The sequence below is a fragment of the Eptatretus burgeri genome, chromosome 11, assembly GCF_056783735.1.
Source record: "Eptatretus burgeri isolate ZD-2024b chromosome 11, Ebu_testis_v1, whole genome shotgun sequence".
In the NCBI taxonomy this organism is placed as follows: Eukaryota; Metazoa; Chordata; class Myxini; order Myxiniformes; family Myxinidae; genus Eptatretus; species Eptatretus burgeri.
This window is the reverse complement of record NC_140971.1, coordinates 64,993,817-65,018,830: the sequence shown is the minus strand read 5'-3', so window position 1 is coordinate 65,018,830 and position 25,014 is coordinate 64,993,817. Positions and strand designations below refer to the sequence as shown.

At 43.8% G+C, this 25,014-nt stretch overlaps 1 protein-coding gene across 1 annotated transcript in view; it reads left to right on the top strand.

Annotated features, from left to right (window-relative positions):
• The window catches only part of LOC147017245 (uncharacterized), a 101,412-nt gene that overhangs the window by 49,717 nt on the left and 26,681 nt on the right, over nucleotides 1–25,014 (top strand). Inside the window, exons 20-22 of the mRNA XM_085846700.1 lie at nucleotides 7,276–7,320; nucleotides 7,686–7,739; nucleotides 17,495–17,548. Of these exons, the coding sequence (XP_085702826.1) occupies nucleotides 7,276–7,320; nucleotides 7,686–7,739; nucleotides 17,495–17,548 (153 nt within the window). The remainder of the gene's footprint in view (nucleotides 1–7,275; nucleotides 7,321–7,685; nucleotides 7,740–17,494; nucleotides 17,549–25,014) is intronic.

Below are 25,014 nucleotides of genomic sequence, written 5' to 3'. Positions count from 1 at the left end.
GAGACCCAGAAGCTTGAAATAAAGGACTTCTTCCAGAGGATTTTTGAGAAAGTGGATGGGGGGGGGGTGTTCTAAACCGTCCTTTCGGAGAGTCATAGTGAGAGTGTGAGATTTGTCTGGATTGAAAGGCATGTTCCACGTGTTGGACCAGTTTGTGATTTTTTCCAGATCTGCAGTGAGCAAAGAAGCTGCTGCTTGCCGGTCTGAGGGATGAGAGATGGTACAGCAGAGAGTGGAGTCATCAGCAAAGAGATAAAGAGGATTTTCCAGAGAGTCGGAAAGATCATTGATGAAAACCAGAAAAACAACAGGGCCCAGAATGCTACCTTGAAGAATTCCAGCCTGGACAGGAAAGAGGGGATGAAAGAACCCCATTTAGGGCCACACGTTGACTGTGACAGGAGAGGAATTCTTTGAGCCATAAGTGGAGAAGGCCATGGATACCATAGGAAGAGAGTTTGGTGAGCAGGGCAGGGTACCAGACTGTGTCAAAAGCATGCGATATGTCTATGGATATGGCTCGGATTTCCTGTCTGGCATTGAGGACTTCCATCCATTGTTGGGAGAGCAGAAGCAGCATATCCAGGGTAGAGTGACCTGGTCTGAAACCAAATTGATGATCGGAAATCAAGCCATTGGAGAAGAGGAAGGATTTAATATCTGAAGCGATGATGGATTCCATAACCTTGCTGATGATTGGGAGAAGGCTGATTGGTCTGTAGTTACAGGGATCTGTTTTTGCACCTTTTTTATGCAGGGCAGTGATGTTTGCTGATTTCCAAGCAGATGGCAGATGACCTTGAGCAAATGAGATGGTGAATAGAACAGAGAGAGGGTGAGCAAGAGCAGAAGAGCAGGCTTTGAGGACACGCGGGCTGATGCCGTCTGGACCGGTTGCAGAATCTGAGTCGATGTTTGACAGCAAGCTCTCCACCTTGTCAGGAGAAAAGGACACAGAGTCCAGGGACAGTTGGGTGTGACTGGGTAAGGTGGGTCGAGAAAGCGATGGGTTTTGGACACAATATTTCAATGCCAACACCGAGTTTAGGCATTCAGCCTTTTCACTTGCGGTATCAGCAGTGCGACCATTTGAGGTAAGGGAGGGGATGGAGGGGGAACATACATCAAAAACAGATTTGATAAGATGCCACCAGGATTTTGAGGAGGGAGAGAGGTTTGAAAGTTCAGACTGGAGCTTAAAAACATGTTGTTTTCTGGCTCTCCTGAGGGTAGATACACACTTGTTCCGAGCTATGTGGCAGGAACTGAGATTACCCTCAGTTGGGTTTGCTTTCTATGAGGCAAAGGCAAGTTGTTTCAGGACAACTGCCTCGCCACAAGCTTCAGTCAGCCAAGGGTGGGAGGAAGGGTAGGACTACTGAAGATGAGAGGGGATAAATCTGTGCATGAGGGAGAGCAAGTTTCTTTGAAAGAATTCCCAGGAAGAGTTGATGTTGGAGAAAGTAGCAAAAGGAGACCACTCTATAAGTTTGATGGCTGCTTGCAGACCCTGCCAGTCGGCTTGAATGAAATACCAGAATCGACGGCAGTGAGGTGGTTCTCTGATAATAACCAGAGAGAGGTCCACTTTGACAAGGACGTGGTCAGAAGAACCGATTGGAGCGGAGAAAGAGCAGCAGATATTGTCAGGGAAATTTGTCAAAATCAGATCCAGAAGAGATGGAGTACCATTGGTTGAGATCCGGGTCGGAAAGTTGAGCGATTGAGTCAGTCGCAATGAGTCGCAGAAAGCTTTTGCTGAAGTGCCATGACAGGTGAGAGAGATACCCACACCTTGCCAACTGGCATGATGATAATTGAAGTTGCCACATATGAGGAAGAGAGATTTTGGATGAGAAGATAGAAGTTGGTCCATGTGTTTTGGATAGTGAGGTGTAGATGGAGTCATCACTGTTTGGTGGAAGGTACAGTACACATGTAAACATGAGGTGGGAGTGGAGGGGAAGCCGTAGCCAGAGGTATTCCTGGGGGTGTGTGGGAGTGAGGGCAGTGCATGGAGAGTGAGGAATAGAGTCTTTGATGAAGAGAGCAACTCGTCCACCAGGACGAGGCTCAGGTCTGTCATACCGGAGGAGGGAGTAACCAGGGAGAGATACTTGGGAGTCACACATGTCTTGGGGAGGAAAGTTTCTGTTAGGCAGATTATGTCTGGTTTGTCAGTGGCAACCTGTATGAAAAGATCTGAAAGGTTTGAGCAAAGGTCCTGGATATTTGAGGTCCAGACTGTTAATGAAGAGAGAGGGTAGGAGGCTTTGGGTGCAGGGGGTGGGGGGAGGGGAGGGTAGGACAAGGGACGAGAGGGGAGGTAGGGGGGGTTGTTGAAAGAGTGTGGGGGATTGCAGAATAGCTATGGGAGGGGGCCATGGAGGAGGAGAAAAGGCTCTGTGGTGCTGGGGGAGAGGGGGGACAAGAGAGGGGGAGGAAGGCAGTTGAGGATTTGAGGAGGTGGAGTGAAGAGATGGAGGTGAGAGGGCAGTGGAAGGAGGCAGATTTGTTGACGAGAGGAGAGGGCAACTTTGAGAAGGGTGAGTGAGGAGGGTGAATGGTGGAAGAAAGGTGAGTGGGGAGAGTTGAGGGAGAAAGGTGAGGGTGGAGTTTTTGAGAGAGGTGAGAGGGAGGCTTGGAGGTAGAAGAGTGGGATGGTTGCTTTGAGAGTGAGGGGTGAGAGGAGTGAGTTGGCACTGAAATTGCAAAAAAAGAATGGTTGATGGAAAGTGAACATTCATATCAAACTGGGGTTTTTTTTAACAGTTTTTGGTTAGAGATGTGATATAACACATTTCTTGATGGGTGCAATAAAGGCGAATTCAGAGAATGGAGAGAAGAAACGCTGTAACAGTTGGATTTTTTCAGCAAGGTATGAAGAAGGTCGAATTGAGAGGAGACTGTTTAAATAGAAGAAGAGTAGTGCATTATGATACAGTAAAGAGTACCACACGTGTAAAAGAGGAAGATGAAGCATTATAAAAGATCCTTTTTATTATTATCATTGTGATTGTTTGAGAGAGTTTTCATCAGATTAGGTCATGGAAGTGTTGTAGAAAAAATCGTGAGTTGAATGGTGAAATTGGATCGGTAAATGCAGGGGGTGTAAACAGATCACGTGGTTTCGGGAGAAGCACTTGGCTATGGGAGGTGTATAGTCAAAAGTGAATTTATTTATTTTAAATAAGGATTGCATAACATTTGGAAAAGGGAAGGTTGAAGTAAAATCGTGGAAGTGTGTGGTGAAATTGGAACGGTAAACGCAGTGTGAAGCTGTTGGGTCGATAAAAAGTACCAGGAAGAGTAGAGACACGTGGTTAAAGGAGGTGGAGAGATCGAAAGGATATAAGGAAGATTATTATTTTTTGATGTATTTTTGAAGAACAGGTAAGATTCGGGAATGGAAGGTTGAAGATCGGAAGAAATTGTGAAGGTAATGGCGAGAGTGGGTCAGCTCAGTAAGAAGAAGATGAAGGATCGAGACTCGCGAGTGTGCAAGGAGAAAGGTAGTTTTATTTATTTATTTATTTATTTTTGGATTCAAGACAAGAAATAGTGTTTGATTGGGAGGGATGTGGGACGTTTGGAAAGTGGGGAAGATAGAAATTGAAAGTAATGGGGAGAAAATACAAATAAACACGATCGTACACCGAAGGATGGGTAGGCCTTAAGCACCCGGGAAGAGAAGGTCGACGAAAACTCACAAAATAGCACGATTTTGGAAACAAAACCGAACGTGGAACACACAGTAACATGTAGGTGAGAAAATAAACAGTTAAAACCGGACAGATAACGACCGAAAAACTTAACTTTGAGATCGTCAGCAGAGAGCCCTGAAAGAGACCTGCCGACACTCCAAACCCAGAAATGGAAGGATGATTTTCAGTGATTCTGATTATTTCAGAATAAAATCAGCTGTCTCTGTCGGTTTCCTCTGCTGGCTCATGCATTTCACAGCAAAGACTCAATCATGAGCCCAAGGAGCTTTCGACAGACCTCCAGGATAAAGTTGTGGAAAAGCAAAGATCAGGGGATGGGTATAAAAATATTTCAAAGGCCTAGAATATTCCTTGGGACACAGTCAAGACAATCATTAAGAAGTGGAAGGCATATGGTACTACGAAGACCCAACCTAGATGAGGCAGTCCCTCCAAACTGGATGACCAAGAAAGGAAGAGACTGATCAGAGAGGTTACAAAGTTGCCAATGGCAATGTTGAAAGAGCTACATGCCTTGATGGCAAAGATTGGTCACTGTGTGAATGTGACAACAATATCCCAAGCACTCCACAAGTCGAGCCTAAACAGTAGGTAAGGTCAGGTATTGGAGCATGCGCCAGAGCAGTGCGTCGCTGCATCAACTGCCGCCAGTGCTCCAGGGGCCTCTATCTGGCCATCCCCCTGGCAGATGCCTGGCTCATCTCCATCTCCTTGAGATGTTGATCAACCTGCTGCAACCACCAGGCACATAGTCAGCCCGATGGCCTCCTCCAGTAGTCTAACTTGCTGAGAGAATCTGGTGAGCAGGATCAGAGTCAGGAAAAGGAGCCACATGTCCATACAGCTGCAGCTGACGCTCACGGACTATGCAGGCAACAAATCTCTTTTGTGTCTCCCTCAGCAACTGCTTGTTGGATGCAATGACTGACCAGCTATAGCCAAGGATTCTCCGAAGAGACCTGTAACCAAAGGAATTGTCTCCATCTCAGAATCATGGTCAGAGTCAAAGTCTTACATCCATAGAGCAATATTGGAAACACCAAGGACCTGAAGATTCAGACTTTCATCCTCCCGCACAGGTACCGGCAGTGCCACACCCCATTAGGCCAAAAAAAAAATGTTGCATTGGCGTAACGGGTCACTGAAAAATAGGGTAGGTCGGTCGGGATCTTTTTTTTTTTTTTTCCTAATAAATCCCTCCCAAAATCTCCCCCGGCTCGAGTACCACCCTTTTTGTCGGCGGGTTCTGTCCGAAACACTTCCGGGTTTTTGTGATCGCGATCGCAATCAACAAGATACTTGAAAACGATAGCAAAACAATAAAAATAGCAATAAAATAGGGTCGGCAAAATTTTTCGATAGCAAAAAAACAAAAAAAAAACGTAGGGTCGGCGGAATTTTTAGGGTCGGGCGGGTTACGCCAATGCAACATTTTTTTTTTTTTTGGCCTTATCTAGTGAATCCATGACTCCCCAGGCCTGACCCAGACATCTGTTGACCTCTGGCTCACAGCCAGCAGAGACATGAATATCACTGCCAAGGTAAGTGAATCTCTCCGTGACCTCAACATCCTCACTACAAACAGGTACACACAGGATAGCAGTATGCAAGATGTCACACACACAACCGCTTCAGGGACCACCGTCTAGTGGACGACACCTCAGCACCATCCCGACACACTCTCTCGTAATTTGACCCAGGGAGGTTACTTTGTCATATATATATATATATATATATATATATATATATATATATATATATATATATATATATATATATCTATCTATCTATCTATCTATCTATCTATCTATCTATCTATCTCTCTCTCTCTCTCTCTCTCTCTCTCTCTCTCTCTCTCTCTCTCTCTCTCTCTCTCTCTCTCTCTCTCTCTCTCTCTCTCTCTCTCTCTCTCTCTCTCTCTCTCTCTCTCTCTCCCCCCTCTTTTTTCCTCCCCTCTCAGTATTCCCGTCAAAGAAGTGACGGATGGTATTTGCTAGTACATATATATATATATATATATATATATATATATATATATATATATATATATATATATATATATATATATATATATATATATATATGGAATTTTTATTCCAGAAAATCGACAAGTACATGTGGGTTGATGAAACTGCCACCGATTTCCCATTTTATTCTCTGCTACATGTACATACACACTTGGCCTACTCATGTGGTAGTGCCTTTATGCAATGTCTGAATAAATATTTGGGATGGGTATGCAGCTATTTCATGATGTGCTTTGTTATTTTCATTATTCAAAAACGTACTGCTTCTTACAATAATGTTTTTTGAGCAGTTTGATTAGCAGAAAGTTATAACTTAACAAAACTACACTTACATTGAGTTTGGATGATTTAAAATTTCCTAACCCATCTGTGCTGGAGTCGTAGTGGTAACCTTTGCCTTATGAATGTGAGCATTATCGCACAGTAAAGTCACGCACTGAGACAACACACTTCGCCATTACGTAGCTATTGCCTATCTCATTTAATTTGTCGGTTTTTGAATTTTTTTCATCTTTATTTTGGGATCAATGTTCCTGGTACTGAGATAAATTTTGGGAGAATAACAGGGGACAATGGATCAACAGATCAAATTTGTCAGTTGGAAAATGATGGGACAACAACAAATGGATGTACCACAACACAAGGAGAAGCCAACCATATCTCAAAGCTGTCATGCAAAGCTAGCTGCTGAATGAACATCTTCTACCATTGGAAGTCATTCCTCAAAATTAGATTTACTCACAATCCTACAAGCCCTTTATCCATAACTCAATGGAGTCCATCTCTCCTCTATGGGCTGGTACCCCAGCATCACATCTGTCTCTCCGAGATTCTGTGGAAGCTAAAACTTTGAACATTTTGGCATTTCCTGCAATGAGGCCAAAGCACAGACAGGTTGGTGGCCTCTCTGTATTTTTACGCCTCTTCTCCAATATTGCTCCTTCTGCTCTCTCAGCCCTCCGATTCTCTACAGCAATCCAGGAAGCACACATTTTTCCAGGAACCCCCTCCTGGTGAAACTCCTAGATTCCAGACTTAATGCACACCTCGCCATCGTTTCTTCTTTCTCCCGTTTGTGGAACTACCTTTCAGAGATGGTTCAATCACACTGTTCGCTACAGGATTACAATGCAGCGATGCACCCACCATCTCATGTCATCCCTTATCTTGATCCAAAATACTTTGTACCGCAACCGTCTTTACTTACGGAGCACAGTGTTTCCTCCCTCCATCTCTTTTATTTACCTGTTCGTTCATTTCTTTGCTTGTTGAGCCCATCTGCTGCCTCACTCAATTTAAACATTGTTGTTGCAGTTATTCCGTAAAGATACGGACACAAACCCAATTCCAATATTTGTAGAAGAAAAATGCAAGATATCTGATTACAAGTGATGGTTTTAGTTTGTGAATAAAAGTGAGCCATGTTAGATTTTTTTTTTGTAGACTCAAAATATTTAATTGTGGGAATCGAAAACATGGTGCTTGCTTTCGTGAAGTATTTTGCTTTTGTGCTATGAATGCAGGGAATGCCAGGACAACCGGGATTGAAAGGAGAAACAGGGGATAAGGTAACTTACTCATCTAAAATTACATTATAGACTGTACGGTGTGAACAATTCTTAAAACTTGCAAAAAAAAAAACTCATATTCAATCAAAACCCTTCTGTCATACCCACTGTTCTCCTATCCAATCACCCACCCCCCGCCCCCAACCTACTAGGTTAGATCGATAAACTATTAAATTTATTTTGTCTTGAATAGAGCACACCCATGATGGGAAAAATGGCCTCCTCCTCCTGTGTCCATTTCTTTGTATGTAGCAATGCAGTTTTATAATACGAAGTCCACATATCTATTTGATTAGACATACAATGTGTTACATTGGATTTTTGTTCAGTGTGTGATCTGTGCGGTGCTTTGACCTTGTTTGTAGGGAGAAATAGGGCCCCTTGGCACACCGGGAATGCAAGGTTTACGGGGACAGAAGGTCAGTAATTGTACATATGTGTGTTTCATGATTCATTATGGTGTACAAGATTGCACATGGGCTTTCTTTAATGGGTCATTTAAATATATATTTGAATACTATCTTGTACTAGATGAATGGAATTTAGATTTATAAATAAATTACACACAATTTCTTTCAAATCAATTATTTGCCCCTCACACTGAATATATAAACACCAAGTGCTCTGCATATACTGTCGGACACCGACATTCGAGGTTCCACTATTTACGGACCCCGCATATTCACAGTTCATAAAATGTGACCTGTTTCTATATTCCTGGCCCAATGCTTCATGTATTCTCAGGTTCTTTTTCACGGTTTTTGGTGAGCATATTCATGGTTTCTTCGCATTTTCACGGTTTTTCACGGGCGTATTCGTAGGTTTTCTGACTTGCTTCTACATTTGCGGCCCCGTGCTCCACATATTCACAGTTTTGCGTGGCACATTCATGGTTTTTCTCTGGATTTTTGATTTTCCCTCTAGAAAAGTTCCTCCACAGCTGTTAAGATGTTCACAAATAGTATACACATGAGAATCCCAATGCTACAGACTCCCCCAGCTGCCGAACCGGTTTCATCGCTTATTGGTGAATCATCAGCGACAGCACAGACAGAAATGCATACCAACAAGGCCCATAATCATGTACCATGTGGAATGCCAAAAGCAGTCAACATATAAATGAAAAACAAAGACTGTGAGTGGAAGGAATAAACTATTAAATCTCTCAATGTGAATGGAAGGAATATTCAATTAGCTCTCACCTGATCAATTAAGCACACGTGGCTACGATTATATCAATAAATCGACTCCTCCCATGCTCTGATAGTCAAATAAGTTGCATAAAGCAACCATGAAAGGCTACCCAAGGTAAGCCTTTTGCTGTTTCAAAACCTTCCCAGAGTTCCACCACAGCTGTAAAGATGTTCACAAATGGTACTTACATGAGAATCCCAATGCCACACACCCCCTCAGCTGGCGGACCAGTTTCATCATCATTTTTCAGTGCCAAGATAGCTCTTTGCCATTGCCACTTGTGCTCATGGAAGTTATGTACAACATTTGGAAATACAGTACTCTGTCTTGTAGTTGTTGAAGTGTTGCAACAGTTTTCCCAATGTTGTTCATTGAGATAGTTCCATCTTGATTCCCAGATACCATGGCTCCATTTCCCAGTTTGAGCATTTCCCAGTTGCAGCAAACACCACAGCGGATTCACTTGCATGTTGGTCATTAGACTGCTTCGCTGAATGTTGTTCCAAATGTATGAGGCTTTGAGGCAGGCCTGCAGTTCATCAGCTTTGGTTCCATGTTGAATGACTAGCAGTGTCTATCGAAAAGCCCCATTCAAGACAAGAGAGTTTCCACTCATTCTTTTGTCGTTACATCGAAGATCTTGCATGGTGCAATCAAGAGCCTCTAAGGTAACCTTCTGAGACATTGTACACTTATCCCAGACAATGAGCTGGCACTCCTATAGGACCTTTGCTTTGCCAGTGCCCCTGCCAATTTTGCAGGTTGGTGCCTCCATACTTGCCAGATTTAAGAGAAACTTGAGGAGTGAGTGAGCTGTTATTCCTCCTGTCAACAGTGTGGCGAAATTCAAATCAATTCAAATCAAATGGAAGACCAAATATGTAGAGTCCTGCATTGAAGTAATCAGAAGGAACCCAAACAAGCAAAAAGCAAAAATGAAGTAATCAGGAGGAACCTGGATAGGATTGGCATTTCAGCTGCTACTCCTGTACCCTCACACCCATCCAGGCACAGGCATGTGAGCCTTTTTGAAGAAAAAAAGTAAAAAAAGAACCCATATCAAAAAATTTAATAATTCTGGCTGCCAGACCATGTGTCCGATCAAGTTCAAATTTTAAATATTTATTTACCATCACTACTAAATCAAAAATTTGAAGTTTCATGTCGATTGATTCAGCTGTTCCAGAGAAAACATTATTTAATATTTTTCTTCAATCCAATATGGTTGCCAAACCATGTGACCTTTCAATTATTCCTTAACAAACTTGTACACACGTCTTGGGGAACACTTGAGTGAAGTTTCTCCTCGATTTGTCCAGCCGTCGAGAGAAGAAGATTTTTTTTATAGGTTTTAGGGTAAATCCAATATGGCTGCCACACCATGGGACCTATGACATCATCGTTATCATTGCAATATTCTCCATGAGTATTCTCACCAATGATGAAAATTTCATCTCAATCTGACAATCGGTTGCAGAGAAAAACATGAAAGTTCTGTGTGGACAAAGAAACAGACAAACAGACAACCAGACAGACAAACGGACCCAAATGCTATACCCTCTCCTTCAGCGAGCATTTCTCTTTGTTGGATTTTATGCCAAAAGAAGATCGATGAGAAAAGTTTTGCCAATTACACTGGGAGCATCCATAAAGAAAGTGCCATCACTCCCATTGAAAACTGCTTGTGTAATCTTATTGAAGGCTTCTCTTTGGTCTGGAACCAGACATGGCTCATTCTCCTGTAGCCTATGTATTCAGCAAGCTGTTCCATGTTGTAGTTGGTCTCTCTCAAAATTTAATTTATGAGCTCCTTGTCATTGGGTCGTTGAGGGTCAGGAAGGCCAAAAGTATTGAGGTCAGAGCCACCCAAAGCCTTGATCTTGTCTTCATTGATAATGAGAGCTTGATGGAAGATGGCATCACTGATGTCCAGTTCCGGGTAAGGATGTTGCACTTGTCCATGATGCAAAATGTCTTCTGCCAGATTCTCCTTGTGGTTGTCCCATAGTTGTTGAGGATTTGACATGGCACATGTCTGCAACATGATGGCAAATAGGTTTCGCAGCCTCCATGGTGATCGAGTTACAGTTGCCTCCTCCAGTGTGCTGTTCCAGTGTGTATCATCCTGCAGGAGTCCTCTGAGCTGGCAAGTCTGTTTGTATGTTTCACAGATTGTGGCATCCATTGTTTGCAAGTCCTCAAATGATGATGGACCTTTGACCTCATGCAGAAGCAGTCTCAAGTAAAAGCATTCAAAACTATTAGGATGGACAGTGTACACAAGGCCAGGTGCATCACTGGCTTTGATGTCTGGCTTGTCTGGTACAGTTTATCCTGCTTTGCCGTGAGCCCACTTCTTGCTGCCAACATTTCATTTGTAGTACTTGGGTATCTAATGATACAACAGTGTCTTAGCGAATTCATCATCCCGGCAGAAATTGAGAAAAGCAGTGAGAGTTGTGTCTTGTGGAATTCTTAAGGTAGTGGTTCCACAGTGAGATGAACCACAGTGGGATGTCGCTCATAAATTGGGAAGTTCAGGATCCTCCAGATGACTTCATTGCTGCTGATGTATCTTCCAAATTCATGTTGCAAACCTCATCATACACATTTCCATCCATTGTCAGGCCAAACACAGCCACGTCAGATCCTTTGTTGACATACTTGCACACATATTTGATGGATTTGACAGAGAAGCAGTGCTCAACATTGATGTGTGCATTGAATAGCTGTGTGAGGAGTGGAGAGTATGGAACAATCCACCTGTTGTCATCTTCAACCTCAGAACCATGATCACCTGCCAGAAAATTAGTGTATAATGAAGTGCATCATATGATCGGTAGGTCTCAGCAATTCTCTGTAGGGAGTTGTTTCTGAGTTTCAGCACAATGTCTCGATTGCCATGTTGTTCACCAGCCAGGATGACAGCTACTTCTGATGTGGATGGTGCATTGAATGGTCGCTCATGCTCCCCAGCCGGAGATTTGTCTGAAGGAATGACAACTTTGTACTCTGGTGTCACCTTCTCCATGGCACACTTGAGACTCTGAACAAAGTTGTTTTCCTTGTGGAGCATCTCCTGCAACTGCAACACCACCTCCAGTTTCGTTTGAATGACAATGTTGCAGCGCTGTTCAGCCTGCTTTGGATTGTTGCCAATGAAGGAGATCTGCAGGAATGTTGGCTCTTCATTTGGTCGTGGTTGCAGACTGCCAATCTGATGATAAACCTGCCCCTGCACTTTAAATGTGGGCATGTAGCCAGATTCTCTGATCTCTTTTGTGGTGCCAAAAGATGTCATGTTGAAGCATGAGTTGTATCTTCTGATGTTGCTTTGGAAATGACTTGCATTTGGAGTGTTGACTGTAAACAATGTATGAAGAGGTTCAGGAGGAGCATTCATTTGGGTCAGTCAAACCTTGCCACTCATTTAGAATATCTCTGGAGCTTTTCCTGTCCATTTCATCGCATCACAGTGCCTGCAAGTAATTCACATTGAGCCAATAGGAACTAATGGATCAGGTACAAGGCTGGATTGTAAAAGATTGCAGATTTTTATTTTTCCCTCCAGGGCTGGTTCCAGGATTCCGAAAAATGAACACTTCATTCCGATAAACCCATAAATGCAAAGAAAACCGAAAACCCACTCAATGGGAGTACCTCCTGTGCTGCTGCCCTTCGCAGGCAGCTCACCGGATGAGGGGATTGGGGCAAAGCCTTCGGGGCCCCCATTCTTTGATAGGAGGGAAAGTACGGGGTAAACTTGGGTCAGATTGTGGTTCTGTGTGGTGAAGTGGTGCTGAGGTGTCATCCATAATACGGCGGTGTTCTTGGGTTAACCTGGGGTGGTCCTTTCGGGTGGGTGCTTGGAATGTCCTATCACTAAGAGAGGAAGATCAACAGTGTCTGGTATCATCTGAGCTCCAGCATTTGAACATCGGTATTGCAGCACACGCTGAGGTTCGGAGACTGGATAGTGGTGAGATCATGGCGGGTGGTTACACCTACTATTCGTCTGGTTGCTTTGATTGTTGCCGTGCCCAAAGAGTTGCTGTAGCCGTGTCCAATAGGCTGACTCCCATGATAGTTGAGGTAACACTGGAGAATGAGCAGATTATGAGACTGAGGATTCGTCACTCCTTAGGTGTCATTTCCCTGGTTTCTGTATATGCTCCGACTGAGGTGAGTGATCTCACCGTGAAGGACACATCCTATGCCATGCTCGAGTCTGTGGTTGATCAGTGCCCCAGACGAGATACTCTTATAGTCTGGGGGGATTTCAATGCATCGACCGGTACTGATAGGGATGGTTATGAGACATGTTTCGGTCCCCTTGGATCAAGAACTGTGAACCAGTATAGCACTAAGTTCCTTGACTTTGCAAGAAGTCGTGGACTTAGGGTGGCGTTTCATGTTTCAGTGCCAACAGGCTCATCACTGGTCTTGGTATTCCAACGCTGGTGGTGTGGCAAAGGAGATTGACCATGTGGTCATTGATTGTTGCGGGAGGATGATCCAAAACTGCAGGGTCTACCGGAGTGCTCAGTTCCTCAATACCAACCACAGGCTTGTTGTAGCAACTCTGAAGTTGCAGCTTAAATACAGGAGAATGGTACCATCCCAGCCTTGGCTTGAAGTTGGCAAGCTGAAGGATTAGTGGGTAGCTGAGGAGTTTGCAAAAAGGCTGAGTGGATATTTGGGGGGTCTTTTTGCTTTGCGGAATCCTGAATAGTTATGAAGTGCATTCAAGACCACCATCCTTGATGTTGCCGGTGGATGTGTTGGAACTCACCTGAGGGTGAAGAAGAATTTTGTCTCTCAAGGGACAATGTATACCATTGATCAGCATCGAAGGGCTAGGCTTAATGGCAGAGCTGAACTGTTCAGGGGGTTGAGGCTAAAACTGCACATGCACTGAGGGTAGACAAGGAGGCCTATGTGCGAGGAATCTGTGAGGGGGGTAGAGCATCACCTGTGGTGAAGTGATTCTCGTGCTGCTTACAGGGGAATTTGTGCATTGCGTTCCTCCAATTTGTGCATTTGTCCCTCGGTGTACTGCAGCCAGAGCGGAGGGTGGTGGGCTCTTGACAGAGGAGACTGAAGTGGAAGCCTGCTGGGCCAGTTACTTTCAGCTGTTGCACCAGGCTGACCCAGCAGTCGTTGAGTTGGATGTTAAAGGTGTCATCATTCCTATTGCTGATCCTCTAATCAACTGTAATCTAAGGTCATTTGTGGAAACAGGCTGTGGTGAACCGGTTGGAATGGGGTATAGCTCCTGGAGTCTGTGGCATCCATGCTGAACTTCTCAAGGCTGGTAGAAATGCCGTACTCGTGTCGTTGCACACAGTTCTGTGCTCTGTTTGGAACACAGGCATCATCCCAACTGACTGGAAAGAGGGGCCTTGCTGTCCCTGTCTGGAAAGGGAAGGGTGGTCGCCAGGACTGCAACAACTACAGAGGTGTGCCACTGCTCTTGTTGCCAGGCACATCTTTGCTCGGATAATTCTTGATCGGGTTTGCCACCATTTGCTTGAGCACCAGCACCCAGAGCACTCAGGCTTCACACTAGAGGTCAACGATTGACCGTAGCCTTGCTCTTCGGGTCTTCACTCAACAAAGACTAGAGTTTCAGTGGGGGCTGCTTGCAGCTTATGTTGATCTCTGAAAAGCTTTCCATTCAGTGACTTGGGATGCTCTCTGGAGGATTTTGGGTCTTCATGCGGTGCCACCAAAACTGATCAATCTGATACTTGAACTATACTCTGGCACTGTGAGTGCTGTGAGATGTGGTGTTTCCATCTCTGACTTATTTGCAGTTGTTATTAGAGTTTGTCAAGGGTGTGTACTGGCCACAACACCAGAACTGGCATGGACTGGATTCTGGGGAGGATGTTGCATAAATCAAGCTGCAGTGCATCGTTTGGGAGTGTCAATATCTCTGACCTTGATTTCACAGTCGATGCTTTCATCGTTGTGGACACTGGGTATTCATTTGGGGGCCCTCAAGGAGCTGAATGAGGAGTCAGAGTCACAGGGATTACAAGTTTCCTGGGTCAAAGCTAATATCCAGGCTTGCAATGATATACTGGATGCTGCTATTTTGTCTGTACCTTTTTGTGGTGAGGATGTCGAGGTCCCGGAGAGATTCACTGACCTTGATAGTGATATTTATGTCTCCACTAGCAGTGAGCTTGAGGTCAATAGATGTCTGGGTTGGGCCTGGGGAGTCATGGATTCATGGATCATGGGCTGTAGCACTGTTGGTACCTGTACAGGAGGACGAAAGTCTGAGTGTTTCGGTCCTTGGTACTTCCAGTCTTGCTCTACAGATATGAGACTTGGACTCTGACCAGGGATCTTAGCTGGAGACTTACTTCCTTTGGTACCAGTTCTCTTCGGGGAATCCTTGGCTATTACTTGTTGGACTTTGTGTTCAATGAGCGATTGCTGAGAGAGACTCAGATGAGATTTGTTACCTGCATAGTCAGTCAGCATCATATGTGGCTGTGTGGACATGTGGCTCCTTTTCCTGACTGATCCTGCTCACCCAATTCTCTCAGCAAGGTAGACTAGTGGAGGAGGCCATCGGGCTGACCATGTGCCTTGTAGTTGCAGTGGGTTGATCGGCATTTCAAGGGGATGGGAATGGGCCATGCATCTGCATGGGGGATGGCCAGATGGAGGCCCCTGGAGTACTGGTGGAAAGTGGACGCAGCGATGTGCTGCTCCGGCGCGTGCTCCCATACCTGACCTGACTTAGTTTGGTGCACGATGATATTGTCATCCACAGAAGCACATAAAAATTTATTAGCCCCTGTTGTACTTGATCCGAAATGGGGACTTATGCATTTGGTCTCAATTTTCGTATCCGTGTGTGTGTGCATGCGTCCACAACCATATCTCGGACATGTATGGATCTATTTTATTCGTGTTTGGCACAAAGACAACATATGATCGTTTTCACATGCACATCATTTTGTTTCGCGATACACTCAAAGATGGCTGACTGGCAGCCATTTTAGTTGTAAAAACCCCGATGTTGAACACGTCCTCAACTATTTCTTAGGCATGCAGTTACCGATGTTGTTCAAACTTGGCACAAAGATAAAGAATGATGATTTACATATGCACTTCATTCTTTTTCAAGGTCCGATCCAAGATGGCCGACCGGCGGCCATTTTGATACTTAAATGTGTTCTCAACCATTTATCAGACATGCATGGTCCGATTTTGTTCAACCGTGGCACAAGCACAATACATGATGGTATACACGTGCATTTCACTTTATTTTGCGATCTCATCAAAGATTGCCAGCTGGTGCACTGGCGGCCATTTTAGTTGTACATATACAGTATATAGGCGAGCCACTTTTAACTTCGTACAGCAAAATTACAAAAACAATGGGGTCCATGTCATTTTATGTCTATTGGGTAGTCAATCTAGTCTATCCTTATTATCAGTATTTCCATCGATATGTTGGGTAATCGATAAAGTCGAAAAAAAAAAATTTTTTGTTTTTTGATCTCCCCTTATTATCACTTTTTCCGTCGATATGTTTGCTTGTCTGTCTGTATGTCTGTATGTCTGTCTGTTCGGTCCAGTGCTCCGTTAATACAATGGCGATTTCGATGAAACTTGGTTGGTAGGTTCATACCATGACCTAGTTGTGTGCAAATGAGATCCATTGCTATGGACACCACCGTTGCCTAGCAACGGGACTTTTAAATTTTTTAAAAATCATAAAAAATTAATTTTTTCGAAAATCAAAAATCGGGCCACGAGCGACTGTGGGCAGTACATTCAGCCATATTGTCAAAAATTTCCAGCCGGATCCTAATAAAACTGTCGGAGAAGATAGACTTTGAATGAACCCTGGTCGAAAACAATAAAAAACGAAGTTCGTTATATCTCAGAGACTATGAGTCAGATATACATGAAACTGGTATGGTAGGTTCATGGTATGTCCTTTGTGATGTGTGAGAAAGAACCGTTGCCTAGCAACGGCCGAAAAACCTCTAAATGTGGGGGTATTTTAACAAAAAAACAATCTGCAGCATTAACCCTTGAAGCTGGAATCATGAATTTTTTGTGCTTAATCCTCAGGTCATTCCCCATTGAACGGGCCCATCGCGTCAGGTTCTATTGGGTAGGCGACTACCCATGCCCGCCTACCGGCTTGTTTGTCTGTCTGTCTGTTGGGTAGTCGATCTAGTCGAAAAAAAAAAAATTCAAATTTTTTTTTTTTGAAATTTGTTCTACCCTTGTTATCAGTATTTAAAATGGCGATTTCAGTTAATTCAATGGCGATTTTGATGAAACTTGGTTGGTAGGTTCATACCATGACCTAGTTGTGTGCAAATGAGATCCATTGCTATGGACACCACCGTTGCCTAGCAACGGGACTTTGAAATTTTTGAAAAATCATAAAAAATTAATTTTTTCGAAAATCAAAAATCGGGCCACGAGCGACTGTGGGCAGTACATTCAGCCATATTGTCAAAAATTTCCAGCCGGATCCTAATAAAACTGTCGGAGAAGATAGATTTTGAATGAACCCTGGTTGAAAACAATAAAAAAAACGAAGTTCGTTATATCCCAGAGACTATGAGTCAGATATACATGAAACTGGTATGGTAGGTTCATGGTATGTCCGAGTTATGTGTGAGAAAGAACCGTTGCTATGGACGCTTTTGTTGGCTAGTAACGGCTGAAAAAAGACTAAATTCGACTTGATCGAGACTACCCATATCCGCCTACCGGCTTGTTTTACTTGTTTATCAGGGGTTAAGATTTATCTCAGATAACTTTGGAAATATTTCCTTTGCATAAGATGTAAAGAGGAATCTTCAAGAGGAGCGCACATCATCCTTTCTATGATAATAATAAAGACATTCAGCACCATTGCTAATTCAATGCAACACTCTAAAAAAGGCAAGCAGGAAACAGGGATGAAATACGGTATGTTTTCGTTCTTGTTTAGGGAGAAGTCGGACCCAAAGGAGAGGATGGATCCTCTGGGCTTCCTGGAATTCAGGTTTGTATGTTTATCCTTCTTCCTAATACTGTTGTGCATAAAGATAATACAGCTAATCAGGCACACAATCACATGTCACAACCAATGAGGGTGCAATCACATGTGTTTCACAACCAATCAGACACCCAATCACATTGTGCTTCACAGCCAGAGTCCCATGAATCGCCTTTGGTAACCAGGAACACAATCACATGTTTCACAGAGAATCAAAAACCAAATCACATTTTACTTCACAGCCAGAGACAAAAATCACGTGTCTCACAGTTAATCAGAAACACAGAAAGGGAAGATATGGCCGCTTCAATAGCAATTGCCAGAAAATCCACTTTTGTTGCATTTGGTGCTTTTTTTTTGATGCATTTGTTCTCCTGGAAGCATTTTAAATGACAACTTTGTTCAATTACTATTTCTTTTTAATGGTTTCAAATAATAAATGATGTCAATTAATCCTCAGATTCTGAAATTCGAGCTTAGTTTTCCTTTAAGTCAAAATCCTGTTCCTCATAGTGGTTTCTATAAACTGATTTGGGAGTCCCAGTGTAATGAACCATCATTAACCAAATTAATAAAATGAACGAACAAATCATTTCATACTCCTCTGTACTGGTTTGGTATTTGGTTTTATTGTAATGTTAAGATGTCGGAACCTTACATCGGTGACATCTGGCCAATTTGGGGCACAACGCTTCGTCCCTCCAATGATAATACATGAATAAGTCATGTTATTCGTCCCTTCTTCGAATCATTCTTATAGCAATCATAGCAGGCTCTCACGACATCACCGCTGTGTAATGAAACGATGACACAGCAGGTTTCATGAGTCAATCACTGCGCCGTGCAGTAATGAACCGCCATCGCACAAATGAACAGCCTATTTGTGAGTGTCCAACAAGTTTGCTCCGATTTCTATCAATTTTCCAAATTGTTAATATATTTGAGAGTATGGCTGGATGCCTCATGTAAATACTGTGTGTACGAGTGAGTGGTAAATCATGAGACTGAATTAAAAATCCCATTATTGCCAAGCCCGTTCAGTGCAGGCTGGTGATAACTCCTGAGACTCAGAGGCCACTGTTACTCGACGATGGACGAAAGCAAAAGGACGCTGATTGAGGTATGCTCAGCACCATGGCAAGCATGGAGAAGATGATGTTTCAGGCGTTAACCCTTTGTTGGAGCAAAATAGGGAGTTCCGACCGAAAACATCAGCTTCTCCTTGCTTCCCACAGCGTTTAGAATATCTCAATCCCGTCAATTCCATCCATTGTTCGACCCATCTGCCGATGCAGATCGACACTAGCCTTCACCAGCAAGACTAGGTCTTCATTTGATATCCATTGACTTTGGCTGTGCATGCCGCTCTAAAATGATGTCTCGGGTAATGGAAAAAAAAGCTGTCTTATGGCACGTCAACATCAGACTTATGCTGAATGTTTTTGGAAAATGATGCGATTGTGTGAAAGTTTTTCAAACTTTCAAATTAAATTTGTGGAAGTGTATTAATTGAAAGCGACCTGAAACAGAGACAAAGGGAGGAAAAGAAACAAAAGTCAACACTATACCCGCTTTAAAAGGCCCCGTGTCATCCAGCTATAATAAAATTCAACAGCAAGCGAGTACTTTGGGAATTAACTTTGTGGCCTGGTGATGGGGGAAAGTCGATGTGATGTGATGGCGGTAATGATCTGGAAAGCTTTGCACTGTGTGCATTAGTTGATGTTAATTTTTTTTTTGCATTTATCCATAATTGTCGCTAGATGATGTATATATGAATTGCCAATACCCTCACCCCTTCAATTCCTTCATTTCTCTGTTCACATATCTGATTAAGCATCACGTGTTTTTCAAAAGGCGTGGGTCTTTAGAACTGCCTTGTTTGATATATGACACTCACTACAAATACCACACCAATTAATGGAAACTACCCATCTTTAGGGTATTGGTGGCATGGATGATTGTGTTTGTCGATTCCGGACCTCTCAGAGTGGTTTAAGTCCATCGAGGACAACTGTGAAGACGCCAGTCAGTTGCCGGTCCTTTGGCACACCTAAAATTGGGCCTTGGGGTTACTGCTATAGGACAACTGGCAAGAGGTCCACGACTGGTTAAGGCAATAATTTGCAATCTTCCCAGCACACGTTGGCCTACCACCAGCACACATCCACCCAGAAACCTGGCCAATGGGTCCCATCGAATGGATGGCATACCCATTGTCCTTCCTGTGAAGCACCACAATGACGGTTGATCATTGTGTTGGTATCAAACTCGACAGATTAGACAGCTCAAAAGGGAGTGTGATACCTCTGAGCTATCTTACCATGGGAGGAGGTTGTGGCACCTTTAGGGAAAACTATGATTGGAACTGGAATATCATGTGTTGTGGTAGAGATTATGGGATTGGGGGACGGAGAATCGGATTGGATTTGACAGTTGTTGGTCAATATCTGGGAGGAGGTTAGGATTCCAAAGGATTGGCATGCAAGTCCCTTAGTAGGATTGGCATATAGCATTAACGACAAGCATAAAGGGATGTGATGGAGTATGGGAATTACAGGGGTATCGAGCTGATGGAGCAAGTGTCAAGGTATCGTAAAGGGTCATGAATGATAGGCTAAGATAGTTGGACAGGATTTTTGGGATACAGTTTGGGTTTATGCCAGATCCGGAAACAACAAATGCCATCTTAATTCTTAAGCAGAGATGGGAGAAATTTTTGGAAGGAAAAAAATAAGGCACATTGTGGGTTTGGATTAACTTGGGTCTTGACTCACCAGGGAATTGAACTCAGATGATCTCAATTGTGAGGAAAGTGTTTTATCCAGTTTACCATGGGACTTCTAGACATTTCCCCTTGATGTCCCCTTGTAGAGCACTTGATGTCCCCCGAGTCGGGAATAAAATTTTGTAAAATGCATTACTGATTATTACCTTCACAACGAAAGATCGATGGAGGTTTGTTTTCACCTGTGTTTGTCCATCTGTTCGTCTGTCTGTGAACAGGATACCTCCAAATATTATGAACAGATTCAGATGAAACTTGGTGGACAGGTTGAGTGTGTTACAAGGACAAATTGATTCGATTTTGGTGAAGATCCGAATCCGGATCCGCATACGAGAGTTATTAATTTTTTAAATGATTCCTCACCATTGAGAGATCGGGCTAAAAACGATACATCGCTTGATGTTTCAAGAATGTATTGGGCCTGATATATTCTATTGGATCAGGCATTGTGGGGTTGAGGTATGCACTCTATTGAGTGCCCTTCTAGTTACCTCTGCCACCGAAGGTGAAGGAGGTCATGTTTTCATCCCTTTCTGTCTGTTTGTTTGTTTGTTTGTTAAATGCCGGAATCGTTCGGATTTCGGCAATTATGTTGGTCGGTTGAGTGTGTCACTCTGTGTCTGTCTGCTTGTTTGTGTGTTTGTTTACCCTGTAGCAGCCACACCATTTCAGCGATCATGACCAAACTGGGTGCAGACGTCGGCCATGGCCCAACTTAGACACTTGTCGTTTTTGGTGAATCAAGGTCAAAGGTCAAGGTCAAGGTCAAAGTCACCGAAAAACCGAAATTCTTATTTTCGCAATAACGTCCGTTAAAATGGTCGTATCGACTTCAAACCAAATCCAAAATGTGCATCTTCCAATTCTGCATCCAACCATATGTCTCATTGGGATGTCACACCAACACCATTCTTAGCGGTCGGGGGTCGAATGTCAGGGGGGTCTGGTCAAAAATTTCAAATTGAGATAAAAACGCCATTTCGATCCCGATTGACTTCCAAGTTATGATCATGACCAAACTAAGTGCTGTAACTCATTAAACAGTAGCACTATCGACTTATAAGAACCAAACTGATTTCCAGGTTTTTGTTTTTTTCACAGATGATGGAGATATGACAAAGTTATTCCGGCAATTCCTTGCTCAACGAGCAATATCATTTGTTAGTTTGTTTGTGTGCAGGATATCTCAAAAAGTTGTGCACGGGTTTGGATGAAATTTTGTGGACACGTTGGGTGCGTGACGAGGACGAACTGATGAGATTTTGGTGAAGATCAGGATCCGGATCCGGATACTAGAATTTTTTTAAGTGATTCTTCACCATTGAGAGATAGGGCCAAAAACGACATCGTACTATATAGCATGACATTTCAAAAATGTAATGGGCCTGATATGTGCTCATGGATCAGACAGTGTTTGGCGGAGGAATGTGCTCTACCAAGTTTCCTTCCAGTTATTATATTGTTTTTCTTCGACCATTTTTGGCCTTTTTTGGACTTTGTTATTTTCTAAACATTTTATTTCTCAGCAACAACTTGTCCGATTGTCATAAAGTTTTCAGGGTAGTAGCGACCCCTCATGGAGAATATTTTAATGATACTTGTGATGTCATAGGTCATGTGGTATGGCAGCCATCTAGGATTAAGTGCAAAATATTAAAACATGACATATCTGAAACCGCCAATCAGAAAATTTGAAACTTGGCACATCTCATTCTACTCCCAAGGGTTGTAAGGATGACGTCATTGGGAAAGTGTTCGATCAGCCATAAATGTTTTAATCAAAATCCTTGTTCACCATTGAGATTCAGTGTGCATGTTCAGGCCGTAACATTTTTACCAATTGAGCTTTTGTCACAAAAAAACTTTAACAAGCCTTTATTATCTTCACCAAAATCGAATCAATTCGTTGTGGTCACACAACCAACCTGTACACCAAGTTTTGTCCGAATCCGTCCACAACGTTTTGAGATATCATGATATATATTGTTTATAGCCCGATCTCTCTCAATGGTGAAGAATCACGTAAAAATTCTAGTAGTCGGATCCGCATCCGGATCTTCACCAAAATCTAATCAGTTTGTCCTTGTCACACACCAAACCTGTCCACAAAATTTCATCTGGATCATGTCCACAACTTTTCGAGCTATTCTGTACACAAACAAACAGACAGAGAGGGGTGAGTGAAAACATCACCTCCTTCACCTTCGGTGGTGGAGGTAAACAGTACTCCATGAATAATGGTTGTGGATGCAAATGACCCGATCCATCTCTCGAGATTTGGTTAGCTTAACTGTGTTGTGTGTGTTGTGTGTGTTGTGTGTGTTGTGTGTGTTGTGGTGTGTGTTGTGGTGTGTGTTGTGGTGTGTGTTGTGGTGTGTGTTGTGGTGTGTGTGGTGTGTGTGGTGTGTGTGTGGTGTGTGTTGTGTGTGTTGTGTGTGTTGTGGTGTGTGTGTGTGTGTGTGTGTGTGTGTGTGTGTTTAACTGTTTATTATTTCACTGGTCAAATTCATTACATGGAAACAATAAACCACAATGTCATTGAAAATGTATGCAGTGATGGACAGGCAACAACCATTATTTAAAGGAACCAGGATAGTTTCACATGATAATTTATTGTGACCATCCCTACCTCAAACTGTTTACATAGTTTTTGGCAAATCATTGGTTCACGAGTCAGTAAGTGACCACTATATTCGTTATAGGTGTGTGTCTGTCTGTCTGTCCAGAGCATGGCTCCGTGGGTTTTCATCCGATCTTGATAAAATTTTGGTGGGAGGTTTATATCATGATCTAGTTGCGTTTTCCTGAGAATGGCCGTGCTGCGCCCATTATGGGCGGAGCCACGCCCCAAAAACATGTGTTTTTAGGGGGTAGCCGGTTTCAAGTTACATCTTCTCCGAGGGGGTTTGTCGAATCTGGCAGGGGTTTCAGTATTTGGTTAGCCCAATGGGACCTGCATAGCCCCACGGAGCTCGATTTTTCATTTTCGTCCCAAGGTCAAGGTCACAAGGTCACGAACTTAGGATATGTCTAAAAAAATCAATAAATTGGGCATCAAGCTCCTGGGGTTTTCAACTGTTTCGAATGAAAGTTGGTACGCAAGTAGTGCTCTTCGAGTACTACAACTTTCATCATTTACGTTTCCCTGATTCCCTCCAGTTTGCCCGTGACATCCCCTCGAAGGTCAAAAAATAAAAAAGGCGAACCGTGTACATTGCTCGTGAACCGTTGCCGTCTCCAGACTTGTCCCTACATCCTTTTCATTTTGAAAAAAATGTTGTTATTTTTTAATTACAGGCACATTTTTGCAGGAATGGCGATTTATCAGTGTGTACCGTCCCTCCGATGGACGTTAAACTATTCATCCCATTTGCCGGCATTAGTTGGTGGAGATTAAATGTCCCACGGTGTCCTTTGCAAAGTGTAGGCGAGCTATCGCCGGCACCCTGAGGAAATTACAAATTCCTGCCCTGATTTCCTGTGTCAGAGTGACGACCCATCCAGGATTGTAATCTCAATCGGCATAATGGATGCTTTGTTTTGAGGTTGGTATATGATGCTATATATTGTTATGAATTCGTGTCCGCCGGCGTGCGAACTGCCGCTTTCCACTAATAGCAACCGCGTCGCCCACCGGGCGGACAAGTCAGTCGTGACTTTCCGGAGCTAACGCCGGAAACCAGTCATGGGTGGGTTTCCAATCCCCACCACGGCCGAGCCAATTGTCTCCCCACGCAAGATAGGGTCACTCGCCAAACTCGATATACCTAAGTACCTGCGCGGGCAGTCGACCGGGCGACCGTACCTCAACGCAGGTCGGCCTGGACACGAACCGCTTAAGCGGTCCATTCCGTTCTGCAGTGATAACCGAGCGGTGTATTATCGCCCGACCTTGCCGGATTCGATTCTATCGAACGGGTGTTTAAAACCCAGCTATTTATTCCGCGATGCAAGATGGCATTTTCAATAGGGAGAAGACGCAACGAACGGGGTATATTTCAACAAAGCGCATTTATTTACCATTTACACACAACATGTATGCAGGCAAAGCAATGAAATACAGTCATACACGTATTCAAAGAAACAAAAGCAATCACGGGACGGGGTCAAAGACACAGGCAAGGGGAAGCACTACGACCGAATATTATTATTTCACAGGCACTTAACAGGTTTTACTTATGGACACGGCGCCACCAACATTCATTCGAAAGAAAAAGAAAAGGAAAAGACCACCCCCATAGACAGGGGGATCAGACTGGGCCCGTGGGCCTTTATGGCGTGGGACTTGGCTGACCGAATGGGCCCCACGAGACCGACGCTGGTTACCTGCACCCTCGTGGTGCAACGGTCGGCGAGCTCTCTCCGGCACTCTCCTCTCGTGCGTGCCGCGACCCTCGACCACCGCACACAACCCTCACGACTTGGCACCCAGAGGGAAGGTACCCGGAGCTCGAACCACCACGAAGCAACAGCAATCACCCGACCAGAAAAGGCTCGACGACAAAAACACATGAGCTGCTAGCTCCCGTCGACGAGAACACACGAGCTGCGAGCTCCCGTCGACAAAAACACATGAGCTCCACTGCCACCATGGAGAAAACCATGAGAGCTGCGAGCTCGACGAGCAGCCGCCACGAAGAAAACCACGAGAGCTCCAAGCTGCCAGTCGACAAGAACACACGAG